Below are 16,226 nucleotides of genomic sequence, written 5' to 3' on the forward strand. Positions count from 1 at the left end.
ACCGTACAAGTAATCCATTTACCTCAAAGAGTAGTGGAGCTAATAGAAGTGGAAGTGTTTGGTGTGTGGGGGGGGCACCCAAAGTTTTGCAGGAAGCCCAGTGATTTCTAGTTCCGCCCCTGTTTCTGAGTCTGCAGAATGAGGGAAGTAAAACTATTTATATTCTTTTGAGGCCTGACTATCTCGTTAGGTGTACAGCAATGATATACTTTAACATTACACATTTGCAGGGATGCTGGCACACGCATTAATCACTCCCATCTCCTTAACAGCTGAGAGCAAAACAAGGCAGCTTTCACAATAAAACAATTACCACCGGTAATTACAGTGGGTTGCGAAAGTATTCGGCCCCCTTGAAGTTTTCCACATTTTGTCATATTACTGCCACAAACATGAATCAATTTTATTGGAATTCCACATGAAAGACCAACACAAAGTGGTGTACACATGAGAAGTGGAACGAAAATCATACATGATTCTAAACATTTTTTACAAATCAATAACTGCAAAGTGGTGTGTGCATAATTATTCGGAGTGCAGTCAGTTACCTATAGACATTGCCTGATGAGTACTAATGACTAAATAGAGTGCACCTGTGTGTAATCTAATGTCAATACAAATACAGCTGCTCTGTGAGGGCCTCAGAGGTTGTCTAAGAGAATATTGGGAGCAAAAACACCATGAAGTCCAACGAACACACCAGACAGGTCAGGGATCAAGTTATTGAGAAATTTAAAGCAGGCTTAGGCTACAAAAAGATTTCCAAAGCCTTGAACATCCCACGGAGCACTGTTCAAGCGATCATTCAGAAATGGAAGGCGTATGGCACAACTGTAAACCTACCAAGACAAGGCCATCCACCTAAACTCACAGGCCGAACAAGGAGAGCGCTGATCAGAAATGCAGTCAAGGGGCCCATGGTGACTCTGGACGAGATGCAGAGATCTACAGCTCAGGTGGGAGACTCTGTCCATAAGACAACTATTAGTCATGACCTGTACAAAGATGGCCTTTGTGGAAGAGTGGCTAGAAGAAAGGCATTGTTAACAGAAAACATAAGAAGTCCCGTTTGCAGTTTGCCACAAGCCATGTGGGGGACACAACAACCATGTGGAAGAAGGTGCTCTGGTCAGATGAGACCAAAATGGAACTTTTTGGCCAAAATGCAAAACGCTATGTGTGGCAGAAAACTAACACTGCACATCAATCTGAACACACCATCCCCACTGTCAAATATGGTGGTGGCAGCATCATGCTCGGGGGGTGCATCTCTTCAGCAGGGACAGGGAAGCTGGTCAGAGTTGATGGGAAGATGGATGGTGCCAAATACAGGGCAAACTTGGAAGAAAACCTCTTGGAGACTGCAAAAGACTTGAGACTGGGGCGGAGGTTCACCTTCCAGCAGGACAATGACCCTAAACATACAGCCAGGGCAACAATGGAATGGTTTAAACAAAACATATCTATGTGTTAGAATGCCCCAGTCAAAGTCAAGATCTAAATCCAATCGAGAATCTGTGGCAAGATCTGAAAACTGCTGTTCACAAACGATGTCCATCTAATCTGACTGAGCTGGACCTGTTTTGCAAAGAAGAATGGGCAAGGATTTCAGTCTCTATATGTGCAAAGCTGGTAGAGACATACCCTAAAAGACTGGCAGCTGTAATTGCAGCAAAAGGTGGTTCTACAAAGTATTGACCCAGGGGGCCGAATAATTACGCACACCTCACTTTGCAGTTATTTATTTGTAAAAAATGTTTGGAATGATGTACGATTTTCGATCCACTTCTCACATGTACACCACTTTGTATTGGTCTTTCACGTGGAATTCCAATGAAATTGATGCATGTTTGTGGCAGTAATGTGACAAAATGTGGAAAACTTCAAGGGGGCCGAATACTTTTGCAACCCACTGTATATATATGATACAGATACGGCTTCTTACCATATTTCCTTGCTTGACACAATAACCACTCTTCAGAACGGAGTGTGAAGGCATGTGCTTGTTCACAGGCATGTAGCTCAGGCTGGGCTGAAGTGCTGTGTGAGGAACCAATTCATTCTGCCTGACGTCAGGGCACTCGCTTCCATTCTAAGAAAAATACAGAGCATATAATACAGTGTGACACTTAGACCTGAAAACTGGAGCCTGCATGGCACTCTCTATTAGTTGACAGGTGCTATGTAGTGCTAAAAGCACAAACCAGGCTTGCTGCCTTAAACATTCAGTCTATACATAAATTAAAGGGAACCTGAAGCAAGAGCACTGACCCACTACAGACAGCGCCCTATTTGCAAATAGTGTTGGTGTTCAAATTCTGCATATTGAATTCAGGAACACCAGAATATTGCCGAACGCCACACCTCAGCACTGAACAAGTGGACAGAGTCAGTTCACTCACATGTTCTTCACATCGCTTTCAATCGACTCCAGTATTACCTTCTTCTGGCTTTGGAAGGAGGAAGCATTGGGGGTCATTTAAAATGTGCCGTGAAGCACAAGTAAGTGAACTCGCCCTGACCCTGTCCTCTTGTTCGGTACTGAAATGGTGGTGAACTGTGGTGTTCAGCAGTATTCTGGTGTTTTCTGAATTCAATATGCCAGATTCCAGCACCAACACTACTTACAAACAGGTTCCATTCCGGGACCTTGTTTGTAGGTTGTATTTGTGTGTAAGTTGTGCATTAAGGACGTTAAACATGGTGAAACGTGGATAAATGATAAGCTATAACTATATGTAACTATCTTTTAGAGCAGACAGGAAGTTCTGAGTTCAGGTCGGCTTACATTTGTTTTGAACTGCTCACAGCAGTTTATACAATACTTTAACATGTTACATAAAATGTAAAAACAAAAACAGTACTGTATATTTTGTACATGGAGAAAACTTTGTATGTATGTATGAATCGTTATACTTTAACTTGTCTCATTAGTAAACGGAGGACTGTGTTTACTTACTGTACTTTTGAAATACATATTATGATGCTATATATTATAATGCTATAATAAATACTTATTTAAGTGTACCTGAGATCTAATAAACATAAACATTCATACTTACCCGGGTCTTCCTGGAGCTCCCTGTAGGCCAAGGGCTCCACTGCCATCCTCCCCGGTTGCTCAGTTCCTCTCCAGTCATGCTCCACTGTGCCTGTGCAGTCACAAGACTTAACTGGCTGTGCAGGCACAGAGGGCTCCTGACTATGGCCAAGGATGCGGACGGCCAGGGCTGCGCAAGCACAACAGTCCCCGTTTACTGGTGTGGACAGCGGAGAAACAGAGCCACCTGGGAGGACGGTGAGGGAGCCCGCGGCCTACAGCGGGCTGAAGGAAGCCCCAGGTAAGCAAGTATAAATGCTTTTGTCTCTAACATCTCAAATTTCATTTTTAAACAGTAAAATGAAAAAAAACTGTTCATACAAAAATATGACATCTCATATGACATCTCCATAATGCTATCACAAAGGTTGTGTTTTAATTTTTTTGCTTAGGTTTATGGTAGCTTCCTGGTGGGGCTGGATAGTGTACTGGTTAAGGGCTCTGCCTCTGACACAGGTGACCTGGGTTTGAGTCTTGGCTCTTCCTGTTCAGTAAACCAGCACCTATTCAGTAAGGAGACCTTGGGCAAGACTCCTGAACACAGCTACTGCCTACTGAGCGTGCCCTAGTGGCTGCAGCTCTGGCATTTTGAGTCTGCCAGGAGAAAAGTGCAATATAAATGTCCTGTGTCTTGTCTGGTGAAGCCTCTTGCATGTTCCTATCTACCCGGGCTCTGCAGCTGTACCTTAGATGGCACAGATGACAGCACCCTCCTGTAAGGCAGACATAAGAATTTACCTCAGCAAAGTTTTCTGTTGGAAACTCCACCAACACTTACTGTCAAATGTGTGCATTGTGACATGAATGCAGTTTATATATATAGGTCTGGAATATACGGTAGCTTATAGATCTGCTTCAAAGAAAAAATGTAAAGCATATACGCTGCATCTCTAAAAATAGGCCTCTGCATTGTTCTCCTGAGCACAAGGGCTTGAATTCCCATGAGGCACGGCGCTTGGGGCTCACAAGAGGTTTATGGCACACAAAAGAGGTAATATATATATATATATATATATGAAATATAAATAAGACAAGGAAAAACAAGGCAAAATGATTGTAAAACAGAAATGAATAAAAAAAAAAATGCTAGTCTTGAGCAATGCAAACAGAACATTGATTCTGATCTGCATGAGTAATATGTGCTGGTATTGCTGATACCCACTTATTGTGAAAGTACTGTGTCTCATTGATGTGTAGGCCTTCCCAAGATGGCCGACAGCCAAGGCCCTCAAGGATGGCTATTATGTTTCTGAGCTAGGTAGTCTATGTTACCTGCGGCAATTACATGGGTGTGTTACTCCTAGATTTTCACAAAGTGCCTTTGTTATAAGGAGAATAGACGGGGCAGAACATGAGGACACAACAGAGTATGCAAGTGGAGTGTTTGCTGTAGCATGAAAGGTAGAATTGTGGCAAATGTCCAGCATGAGCCACCGAGGTGTATCTAGACCAAGGGTCCCCAAACGTTTTGAGTCTAGGGCCAGGTCAACATACTTCAGACTGCTGGGGGGCCGGAGTATACATAGAAGTTTTTGCGGGCCAGACAGTGAAGCATACCCAGGTGATAGCGTGCAGTCCAATTGGACAACAGTGTCACCTGATGTGGAATTTGATTGGAAACCAGCGAATTACTGCTTTCTGGCTTCCATGTAGATAGGTGGTGCCAGCACTGCTATTCTATATGCGGACCACCAATATTTAAAGATGTAGCTGACCGCATCTATAATACATTTTTGTGAGTAGGGGGCCGGTAAAAAAGCCTCAGGGGGCCACATTCGGCCCACGGGCCTTCGTTTGAGGACCACTGATCTAGACAAAGAACAGGGAGTACTTCAGATGGGATTCTGGCAGTACTTGTGTTAGGGTGTTTGGAAGGCACTTTTTCACATTTATGTTGTACTGTTATAATTAATGTCCAGTTTTCAAGGTCAACATCTGATTTATTATAATCAGATGGGATGAAAATTGGTGCCGCCCAGAGCATGCCCGATTGGTGATGCGACCAATTTTGGGCCAAAATTGGTTGCCTGTATAGATCGGATATGCTGCAAGATATAGGGCTGACATGCTCGATCTGGTGTGGCAGTAACAGTGTGTGATATTGGGACGAGCAATGAATGGTAAGGAACCCCAGTTGCTGTCCCCCTTAGTGTAGAATGTGCCCCATGCAGTATACTTTACCTGTCTGTGTCCGCCGCTGGCTCTGTCCACATACACGCGCCCCATGTGGTTGCCCTGCATATACGAGGGTACATGTGCGTGGGTGCACACTGGGCATCAGGGGGCACATTTTACACTAGGGGCAGTGCCAGGAGTGGTGGAGCGGTGTCACTAGGCCATTTCCCAAGAGATTGTTTTTTAATGAAATTGATCAGGAACCGGCCTGTGGTGTATGGGCAAGTAACAGATCTCCCTCCAATCAGATTTGATCAGAGAGAGATCTGTCTCTCGGTTGATTTGCACATGCATCCTCTGATGTATGGGCACCTTAAAGAGACCCCGAGGTGCATTTGCTAAATCTTAATAGGACACAGAGGCATGTTCTCTGCACAATGACATGCCTCTGTGTCCTTGTGGTCCCGCCGCCAGTCCCCCTGGGCCCGGAAGTACTTCCTGGGTCATGGCTTAGCTTCTGATTGGAGGCGGGGGGAGGGGACAGAGGCGGGAGCCATGAAATGGAGGAGGCGGGGAGGCGCACGGTGATTGACACATGCCAAGTAAACAGCAGGCCAGCGACAAGTCGATTGTCTCTAGCCTGGTGCTATTTATCAGGGGGGGGGGCAGCAGAGCCGGGGGGACTGGCGGCAGCAGCAGGAGGACACAGAGGCATGTCATTGTGCAGAGAACATGCCTCTGTGTCCTGTTAAGATTTAGCAAATCCGCCTCGGGTTCTCTTTTAAGCCCCATCTACACCATACAATTTTGTGTGCGATTCGATTTGATTCATCGATTCGATTCAATCTGACATATCCGATCGGGATTCGATTCGATTGGTAGAGTGATTGATTTGCCATTGTTTTGCAATGACATTCGACAACACTATCGAATAGAATCCCGATCGGACATGTCGGATTGAATCGAATCGAAGAATCAAATCGAATCGCAAAAAAAATGAGTCTTACAACAGATCCCTGGTAGATTTGATGAAAGTGAATGAAGCAGACAGAAATATTGAACATGTATTGGCCGGTATTAGATGTAGGTATATATGTTCATGTCTGCAGATCTGAACTTTTGAAATATATTCAGAACTGCATTGTGTGCGGTAGATAAAATAAATACAGCAGAACATGCGTCAATTAGCTTATTTTATAGATTGCAATAGAAGAGGATAAAAAAACACACCCAAGAACCAGAACAATAGACTATCTGAGCATAATACTTAACATTTAAATAATTGCACCATAAACACTTGTGGAATGTGTGTGACTAGCCAAAATAGTATTTAACTCTCTTACAGGAAGTCAGGAAGTAAATCAGGAATCGGCATTGCTGAAACCCTATTAATCCCATACTTGATCCTTTCCAGAAAGACATCTATTTAACTTTCAGTTTTCTCCTCTATTTTGGCAAGTGTGTCTTTTTATGGAAGCTTCCATATTTATTTCAATTTAAAGTGTAACTGTCATGCATAAAATCAAAATTCAATTCTTTATTTTTATCTGGTAAACAAATAAAGATGCTAACCAGAAAATCCAAAAGTTAATATCAGTATTACTTTTCTTGTCGATAAATGATCATTCCCCAGTTCACCTGGCTCTTAATTGGTACATTGCCACACAAAGGAAGTTGCAGGGCATGCTGGGTTGTCTTTTTTGCTTCCTTACTTTTCTCTTAGACTTATCTAATGGCTGAAGCCTCTTCCCCCCCTGTTTTCCTATGCCACACCTCTGTTCCTCTCTGATTGGCCAATATTACTGATGCTGAGACAATGCACTTTTTATTGCAGAGCTGGGTGGGAGTGCCTAAAGACTGAGAGGAGGGCGGGCAATGCATACATAATCAGGCAGAGAAGAGTAAGGGAGAAAATTACATCAGGATTGGCTTCAGGATAGACACAGTAAAAATGGAGAATCCTAAGAAGGATTTTATCTTTTTTTACTATAGTAAAATAAAAAAAAATCAAATGTGGACAGTGCAATACATATATTATATAAGTAGAGAAAGTATTTATCTACTTATATATATGGGGGTTTTTTTTATGAGATAGTATGGCTGACAGCTACTCTTTAAAGAGACTCTGTAACAAATTTTTCAGCCTTAGTTCTTCTATCCTATAAGTTCCTATGCCTGTTCTAATCTGCTCTGGCTTACTGCAGTCTTTCCTAACTGCACTGTCTCTGTAATAAATCAATGTATCTTTCCTCTGTCCTGTTTGTCGGGCTAAAGCTTGATTGTGTGGAATGTGCAGGGCTGCTTGTGATTGGTAGAAGCGATACACACCCTCTGCAGGCCCCCTGCATACTCTGAATGACTCACACACTATGCTTAGCTGAGCCTATTAGAAGCTGGTTAGTTTGTTTGTAAACACTGCCTAAAACTGTTAATTACAAGCCAGGATTGCAGCAGAGAGTGGCAGAAACAGCACAGAGGGGCACAGGAGAAAATAATGAATAGAATGGTATGCTTTTTATTGTAAGAATATTAGAGTACAGATTCTCTTTAAGCAATACCAGTTGCCTGGTCATACTGCTGATCCTCTGCCTCTAATACTTTTAGCCATAGCCCCTGAAAAAGCATGCAGCACATTCAGGTGTTTCCGAGAATATTGTCAGAACTGACAAGATTAGCTTCATGTTGTTTTTGATGTTATTCAAACACTATTGCAACCATTGCAATAGACAAGCAGGGCTGCCAGGCAACTGCTATTGCTTAAAAGGAAACAAATATGGCAGTCTCCCTATTACTCTCACCTCAGGTTCACTTTAAGCTGGCCATACACTGGTCAGCACATACAGCAGGTTCATGGGGTACAGGTGCCTCAGGTGGCAATGGAGAAACCCACGGGACACATTTTACATGGGGGGAGACCTGGGGAGCCTGGGAGGTAGACACAACTAAACCGATTTCATGCTGAATCTACTGTAAATCTGTATGCAGTGTTTGGCAGGTAATAGATCAGAGAGTGATCTATCAGATGGTCAAATCTGGTTGGCATCTGACAAAGTATGGCCACCTGAGAGAGCTACTTGTGAAACCTATCTGGAAAAAGAGCTACTACTTAACAAAATTAATTAAAGTGGATCCGAGATCAACTTTTATTCATTGCATTATTATGCCCATTACATATAGTTTATCGGCATTCCTCAAGCCAAATGCTTTTTTTTAATGTTTTAATACCCTAATTTCCTATAAACTAAACAAGCCTCGCCCACAGCTCCTCTAGCACCTAGGCATTCTGAATCCCATGTAGCAAGTGCTCATGGGAGCTCAGTCTGGGGAGGAGGAGGGTTTCCACGGAGGAGGAGGCGTTACCAGCCAGAGATTTCAGAGGCAAGGGGGGTGGAGGGGGGAGTGGAGTTTTAGCAGGCTAAGGGCTGGAGATGCAGAGCAGCTTGCCTGTGTTTAATGATGACAAGCAGAATATGGCTGCTCTCGTATTACAGGAAAAAATAATCACACACTCTTGAAGCTGTTTGCAGCTAGATTTGCTGTGTGAATTAAACTTTAGATAAGATATATAGACACATCTCTTGTTATGGCTAGTTTTTCATCTCGGATCCACTTTAAGACACATCCATAAAACGAATCAATGTGAAGATGATTGGGGGTCATTAAGTAAAGCTTAAAGCAAACCTGAAGTGTTTTTAAAATAATAAAACAGATACTTATCTAAGGAGAGGGAGGGCTCTGGGTTACTCTCCTGGAACAAGGAGACCAGGAAAGGAACAACAGAAGGCTCTATAGGACCCAGCGCCTTCCCCCATAGATAAGTATCTGTTTTTTGTTTTTTAACACTTCAGGTTCACTTAAAAAAACATCGTTTTTAAACCATTTCTGCCTACATGTGTATGCTTGCACATATAATATCCGTGTGCTTACACAAAGAAGACTCACCTGGTTTAGCGGTGTCTGCACGACCACACCCCCTATTATCTCCATCTTGTATGGGATTGGCGTCTTTTTCTCTTGAAGGCCGGAGGACCCTGTCTCAGACAATGGGGCGGAGCCAGGCCTGGGTACCTGAAGGAAAAGGGAGACACAAAGTCCTGAATATACATGCAATAATAGGTTATGCTGCTGGAGTGTGCAGTAATGTAATGCCTGACTTCTTGGCTTGTTAACCAGGTGTTCACAGTAATTATAAGCAAAGGCAACCTGGTGTCGCTACTTCATATTCTGAGTGCTACTGTACTAATACAAGGAAGAGACCTACACACTCAGAGTAATGATCCTGAGGCTCCTTTTACACCGGATCTGCTGCGTTGGGCATGCGTTTGCGTTAGTGCGCGTTGCTACGCGTTTTTTTCTGAAATGTAATAGAAAATCTATTTGTTACAATCCTCACACACTGGCATCCGCAAAAAAGAGTACAGTACTCTTTATTGCGGATGCCAGCATGTGGGGATAGGTTTTCTATTACATTTCGGGAAAAAACGTACACTAACGCGTACTAACGCCTACCAACGAGCACTAACGCAAACGCATGCCCAACGCAGCGGATCAGGTGTAAAATGAGCCTGAGCCTATTCATCCTCATGCATATTTAGAAGAAGAGGGTTGAGGCACTGTGAATTGCAAATAGGTACCTTTTAATCAACAGTGTACAGGCATCGGGTTATGGAGTGGGGGCGATGGAGGTCTGACAGCCGTTTCGCTTAATAATAAGCTTCCTCAGAGGCCAACAGAGTGTACACCCCCACCGAGGGATCACCCCCACTGCATAACCCGATGCCTGTACACAGTTGATTAAAAGGTACCTATTTGCAATTTACAGTGCCTCAACCTTCTTCTTCTATATGTGCATGACCTTCGTTATGAGAGCACGGTATTGCTGGTTCACAATCCAGTGTGTGGCCAGTCAGCCTCCCATCAACATCTAGTGCCAGCCCTATTTTCTACATTTTTTGCCAATTCATTCTCAGCAGGATGAAGCTGAAAAAGCCTCACCTGCTCCTGCACAAACACTGGGCCCTCGCCGATCACTATTCCCCCTCCGAGTTGTAGCAATTGGGGCGGGGGAGGGGGGATTTAATTTGGGCACCGGCTGGTGACAATGGCCGAGTTACTTTCTTTTTTAAATCCACCACCAGCTACAGATCAATAGTTTAGCAATCAGTGTTCTCATACTGTAGGTTATCTGTTTTGCTCTTAAACGTTTGGCATTAAATTCCCGCCGTTCAGTAAACATGTCACGTTTTGACCCCCAGCAACGCAAAATGACAGGGAAAAGCTGGTACCCATATATAAAAAAGCACTGTTCATTCATTTGATAACAAATCCCAAGCACTGAGATTAACATTGGTTCAAGGAGCTATGCGGCACACCTGCAAGTTTTACATTGCCCCCCCCCCCCCCTCCACAACCTGGGGGCCCTTCTCACAAGGGTCATAAAACAAGTGTGGCCATCATGATCTTCATACCTATAACAAGCGTATCCACAAAAGCACCTGATCTGATGGATAGTCCCCTGTGTTGGAGGAAGGGGAGGCTAGCAGTTGGGCACCCCCACAGCTCGGGGCCTCCACCTGCGATCGCAGGTGCTGCTCCCCTCTAGTTATACCCCTGACTATATACATCACAACTGAACACCAAAACCTGCCAAGGACAACCAGTGTCAGAGGTGCAAGAACGTGATGATTACTACTATTTAAGCATCTACAGAAATGATTACTACAAGCACAGGACCTATAGAGAGCTACAGTGGGATGCGAACGTTTGGGCAACCTTGTTAATTGTCATGATTTTCCTGTATAAATTGTTGGTTGTTACGATAAAAAATTGTCAGTTAAATATATCATATAGGAGACACACACAGTGATATTTGAGAAGTGAAATGAAGTTTATTGGATTTACAGAAAGGGTGCAATAATTGTTTAAACAAAATTAGGTAGGTGCATAAATTTGGACACCACAAAAAAGAAATGACATCAATATTTACTAGATCCTCTGCATGAATGCGTTAGTGGATTTTGAGCAGTGTTTAGGGTCGTTGTCTTGTTGAAAGATCCAGCCCTGGCGCAGCTTCAGCTTCAGCTTTGTCACTGATTCCTGGACATTGGGCTCCAGAATCTGCTGATACTGAGTGGAATCCATCAGTCCACAGCACCTTATTCCAAAATTAAGCTGGCTTGACCAAATATCTTTAGCATACCTCAAGTGGTTCTTTTTGTGCTGTGGGCGGAGAAAAGGCTTCCTCTGCATCACTCTCACATACAGCATCTCCTTGTGTAAAGTGCGCTGAATGGTTGCACAGTGACTCCATCTGCAGCAAGATGATGTAGGTCTTTGGTGCTGGTCTGTGGGTTGACTCTGACTGTTCTCACCATTCGTCGCTTCTGTCTATCCAAGATTTTCCTTGGTCTGCCACTTCGAGTCTGTGGTTTTCAATTTCCTCAATATGTTCCTAACTATGGAAGCAGACAGCTGAAATCTCTGAGACAGCTTTCTGTATCCTTCCCCTAAACCATGATGGTGAACAATCTTTGTCTTCAGGTCATTTGAGAGTTGTTTTGAGACCCCCAGGTTGCTACTTTTCAGATAAAATTCAAAGAGGAGGGAAACTGACCCCCTTAACCCTCCTGGCGGTTTGCAAAAAAATCGCCAGGGGGCAGCAAATCTTTTTTTTTAAATTTTTTTTTTTTTTTTTTCATGTAGCGAGACAAAGTCTCGCTACATGATAGCCGCTGCTCAGCGGCATCCCCCCAGCCCCTCCGATCGCCGCCGGCGATCGGAGATCCGGAGATCCCGTTGAAAGAACGGGATCTCCTGGAGGGCTTCCCCCGTCGCCATGGCGACGGGCGGGATGACGTCACCGACGTCATCGACGTCGTGACGTCAGAGGGGACTCCGATCTGCCCCATAGCGCTGCCTGGCACTGATTGGCCAGGCAGCGCACGGGGTCTGGGGGGGGGGCGGCCGCGGCGAGAGGAATTGCGGCGGATCGGCGGGTAGCGGCGGCGATCGGGCACTGCACGCAGCTAGCAAAGTGCTAGCTGCGTGCAGCAAAAAAAAAATTATGCAAATCGGCCCAGCGGGGCCTGAGCGGTGCCTTCCGGCGGCATAGCCCGAACTCAGTTCGGGCTTACCGCCAGGAAGGTTAAATACTCTTTCTCATAATTGGATTCACCTGTGTATGTAGGTCAGGGGTCACTGAGCTTATCAAGCCAATTTGAGTTCCAATAATTCGTTCTAAAGGTTTTGGAATCAATAAAATGACAACAGTGCCCAAATGTATGCACCTGCCTAATTTTATTTAAACAATTATTACGCACTTTCTATAAATCCAATAAACATCATTTCACTTCTCAAATATCACTGTGTGTGTCTCCTATATTATATATCTAACTGACATTTTTTATCCTAACAACCAACCATTTATACAGGAAAATCATGACGATTAACCAGGTTGCCCAAACTTTCGCATCCATTCTAATGTTTTCCATTAGAATAGCTGGAAAGTTTATGTCCCTCCCTTGGCATGAACTATCAGAAGCCGATCACATAGCAGCCGGAAATAAACAGACCCAGTGACACTGGTCAATGGATATGGGGATAAAACATGGACTGGAAACCACACAGCCGGCATCCTGGCCCTTGGCACGCTTTCCTGCCTCTTCAGCTACATTTCCACACTGATGTGTTAATCATCAGTGACTGGGCTGCCATTCCAGACAGCGGTTAAACAATTCTGGATGCCGGCCTATTTCTCACAGAATAATTAGCTGTAGCTGGGTATAATGCAGAGGACGTATGCGCTGCAGCCTGTCTGCCTCCCACGTCAATACACTCGCTAATCTCTCCTCACTCACATCAAAGCTCCCACTGGTGGCACGGACAGCTCGGCTGAGGAAACCGCTCTGCAATCGTTCATGGCTCAGCCCTCCATGCAGGCCACAGCCATGGTGTCACCCCCTCCCTCATAGCCTGCCTTCCCAATCACAGGTTTATGCTAAGACAGCAAGAATATGTCTAAGGAGTGTGACACCATTGTGTGGCTATAGGATGGCAACTGAGGCTGGGCAAAATAAACCTCTACATGGGATATGTCAAGGTTTGAATCCTTGGGACATACAGTACAGGTGTAAAGTTAATTTATATCAGTAATTCTGAACCAGACTGAGGCTAGGAACACACTACAAATCGCAAAATGTCAATCGCTGGCGTTTTGAATTAGCTTTTTGTACGCAATTTCATGAGCATTTTCTGGCGATTTTGGTAGTGATTTTAAAAAGTGTAAGCTTTTTGCCAGCGATTGTGATTTCAATTCTGATTGGTCGTGTCAAATTATTATTATTATTTTTACAGTTTGCAGTAACTCAAGACCAAACACAAATTGCAGCAATTGTGTAGCAATTCAAGAGTGATTTGCCAGCACTTAAATAGTTTATATTGAAAGGCAAACGCTCCCAAAATGCTGCATGTCCTGCAATTGCGATTCCCCTAATTGCAACTGCTCTAGTAGAATCAGTCCCATTCACTTATATTGGCAAAGCGTTTAGGGAAATTGCTAATGATTGAAAGCATTCCCTAAACACTCAAAACAAAAAGTGGGTTCCAGTACTGAGAAACCATTTAAAAGACAACTGAAGCTTGGTGTATTGCCTTCTTAAAGAACAAGCGACACCCATGCTAACCTAGAAATACAAAACACATAAGTAGATAAATACTACTTCTACTTACATAACAGATGTATTGTGCTATCCACGTAATGATTCCTGTGAATTTTACAAAGGAAAAGCAGAAAATCCTATTCTAGGCAGTGGCCATCTTGCCACGCTAATGCTGACATCATATCCTCCCTGACTCTTGTTCCCCCCCCCCCCTCCTTTCTCTTGCTCATTGTGTATTCATTAGCTGCCCCCCTCCCGGAGTCTTTTTTTTTTATTATTTACACATCCAATCACTGAGTCACCTCAGCCTTGCTTGTAAACACAAGTGATCAGCTAGGCAGGGAAATAAAAGGAAGAGGAGGAGTATATTATAGATAAAAAGAACTTCCAGCATTCAAAAGAACTCCCAGCATTCAACTTTTTGGCACTGTTTGGCACTAGGTCCAGTGCTCCTAAAGTATGTGATAACTCCAAACCATAACAGCAAAAAAAGTTTTGGATGCAGGATTAGCATCTTCATCACTTAATACACTCAGACCAGTTGCTGTTGAAATTTGATTTTTATGGTGACAATACCGCTTTAAGGCTGCTTTCACAGTAAGACGTTACAGGCGCACGTTAGTGCAGCTTGTAACGCAGCCCAACTCACAGTAATGAAAAATCAATGAAAGTGCAGCTTGCTGTGCGTTATACACGGTTTTAGCCGGGTTAGACTGTTTGCACATGCTCAGTATTGTGTTTTTTTTTATTTTGAGGAGGAGAGGAGGAGGGGAGAGTATGCTATTGTGGCCAGCCACATGGCTAATTAATATTCACTGCACTGCCGTGTAGTGATGGGAAGTTCAGCTCGATTCAGTGAATCGATTCATTGAAAAGAGCCGGACTTCCTATCTCTACTGTTCAGAATCTATTAATTGAAAAGAGCCGGACTTCCCATCACTAGGTTCAGTCCTGCTGCTCTGAATCGATTCTGAACAGTAGAGATAGGAAGTCCTGCTCTTTTCAATGAATAGATTCATTGAAAAGAGCCGGACTTCCCATCACTTCTGCTGTGTTTTCTTCCTGGAGCGGCCGCTGATTGGCTGGAGGGACCACGTGATGCCGAGTGTTCCAATCACGTGGTCCCCGCAAGGTATGAGCCAAAAAAGGCACACCAACAGCCACACAACGTGGCTCACTCTGGGCTGCTTAGTGTCTGACACTTTGAGCCTAGAATATTGAACATTATCACAATCAGGGCCGGCGCTACCATAGAGGCAAAGGAGGCAGCTGCCCCAGGGCCCCAGAGCTTGTAGGGGCCCCCAGTGGCTACAAGAGGAAAAAAAAATTCAAATCGACCTTATAGTTTTTGAGAAAATCGATTTTAAAGTTTCAAAGGAAAAAAAAATACACATTTAAAAACCTGCCGAATTTAATGGTTAATAGCAAATCCACCTTAAATTCTAGAAACCCTAAATTTCCAGGATATGTTAAGGAGATCATTGGGAATAAGAGGAAAAAAACTATTTTTCAAAAAGACCATATATCTTTTGAGAAAATCGATTTTAAAGTTTCGAAGGAAAAAAGTATACTTTTAAATGCGGTAAATGTCGCTTTTAGTACCCAACGGTAGTGTAATTTTACATGTATCAAAAGAAAGAGCAATACATTTCCTGACAGGGTTTCCAGGGGGTCTATACGCAGCCGCAGCGCTTTGGCCAGGGATCGCTATACAGCCGCAATATGGCTGTATGAAGATACCTGGCATTTTTTTCCTATTTTCCCAATTTTTTTTTAATTTTTTTTTTTATGTTTAGAGTGTGGGAATTTTTTTTTTAATTATGTGGTTTCCCCCCCATGAAACTTTTTAACCCCTTGTCCCCTATGCAGGCTGGGATAGCCAGAATGTGGAGCTCCGACCGATTGGGGCTTCAAACCCTGACTATACCAGCTGCAAAAAAGGTCCCTTAATGCCAATTTTTGCTCCGGGGTATATGTTGGGGGGGGGGGGGGGGTTATTTTGCCCTGGGGCCCCATTGTTGCTTAAACCAGCCCTGGTCACAATATTCTAATAGTCTGAGATTTTGAATTTGGGGTGTTCATACACTGTAGGCCATAATCATCCCAATGATAACAAATAAAGGCGTGAAATATCCCGTTTTGCATGTAATGAGTCTATTTCATGTATTAGATTAAACGTTTAAGCTGAATTACTGAAATTAATGAACTTTTGCATCCATCAGGACGCTTCCAAGCTCGGTGAAACGCTGGGCAGAGAGCGGCATTATGGGTAATTAACTCTGCCGCGTCTACCCGCTCAGCTGGGGCAATTAAAGCTAATTTGAATCATGAGTTACTCACGAATGTTCTGTGAT

The 16,226-nt window shown here is 43.7% G+C and overlaps 1 protein-coding gene across 1 annotated transcript in view; it reads right to left on the bottom strand.

Moving 5' to 3' along the window:
- PLEKHA2 (pleckstrin homology domain containing A2) overlaps positions 1-16,226 on the bottom strand; it is a 156,559-nt gene that overhangs the window by 84,443 nt on the left and 55,890 nt on the right. The window contains exons 6-7 of the mRNA XM_068272278.1: positions 9,158-9,283; positions 1,946-2,092 (exon numbers count right to left, since the gene is read on the bottom strand). Of these exons, the coding sequence (XP_068128379.1) occupies positions 1,946-2,092; positions 9,158-9,283 (273 nt within the window). The remainder of the gene's footprint in view (positions 1-1,945; positions 2,093-9,157; positions 9,284-16,226) is intronic.

Source organism: Hyperolius riggenbachi, chromosome 3 (assembly GCF_040937935.1).
Source record: "Hyperolius riggenbachi isolate aHypRig1 chromosome 3, aHypRig1.pri, whole genome shotgun sequence".
Classification (NCBI taxonomy): domain Eukaryota; kingdom Metazoa; phylum Chordata; class Amphibia; order Anura; family Hyperoliidae; genus Hyperolius; species Hyperolius riggenbachi.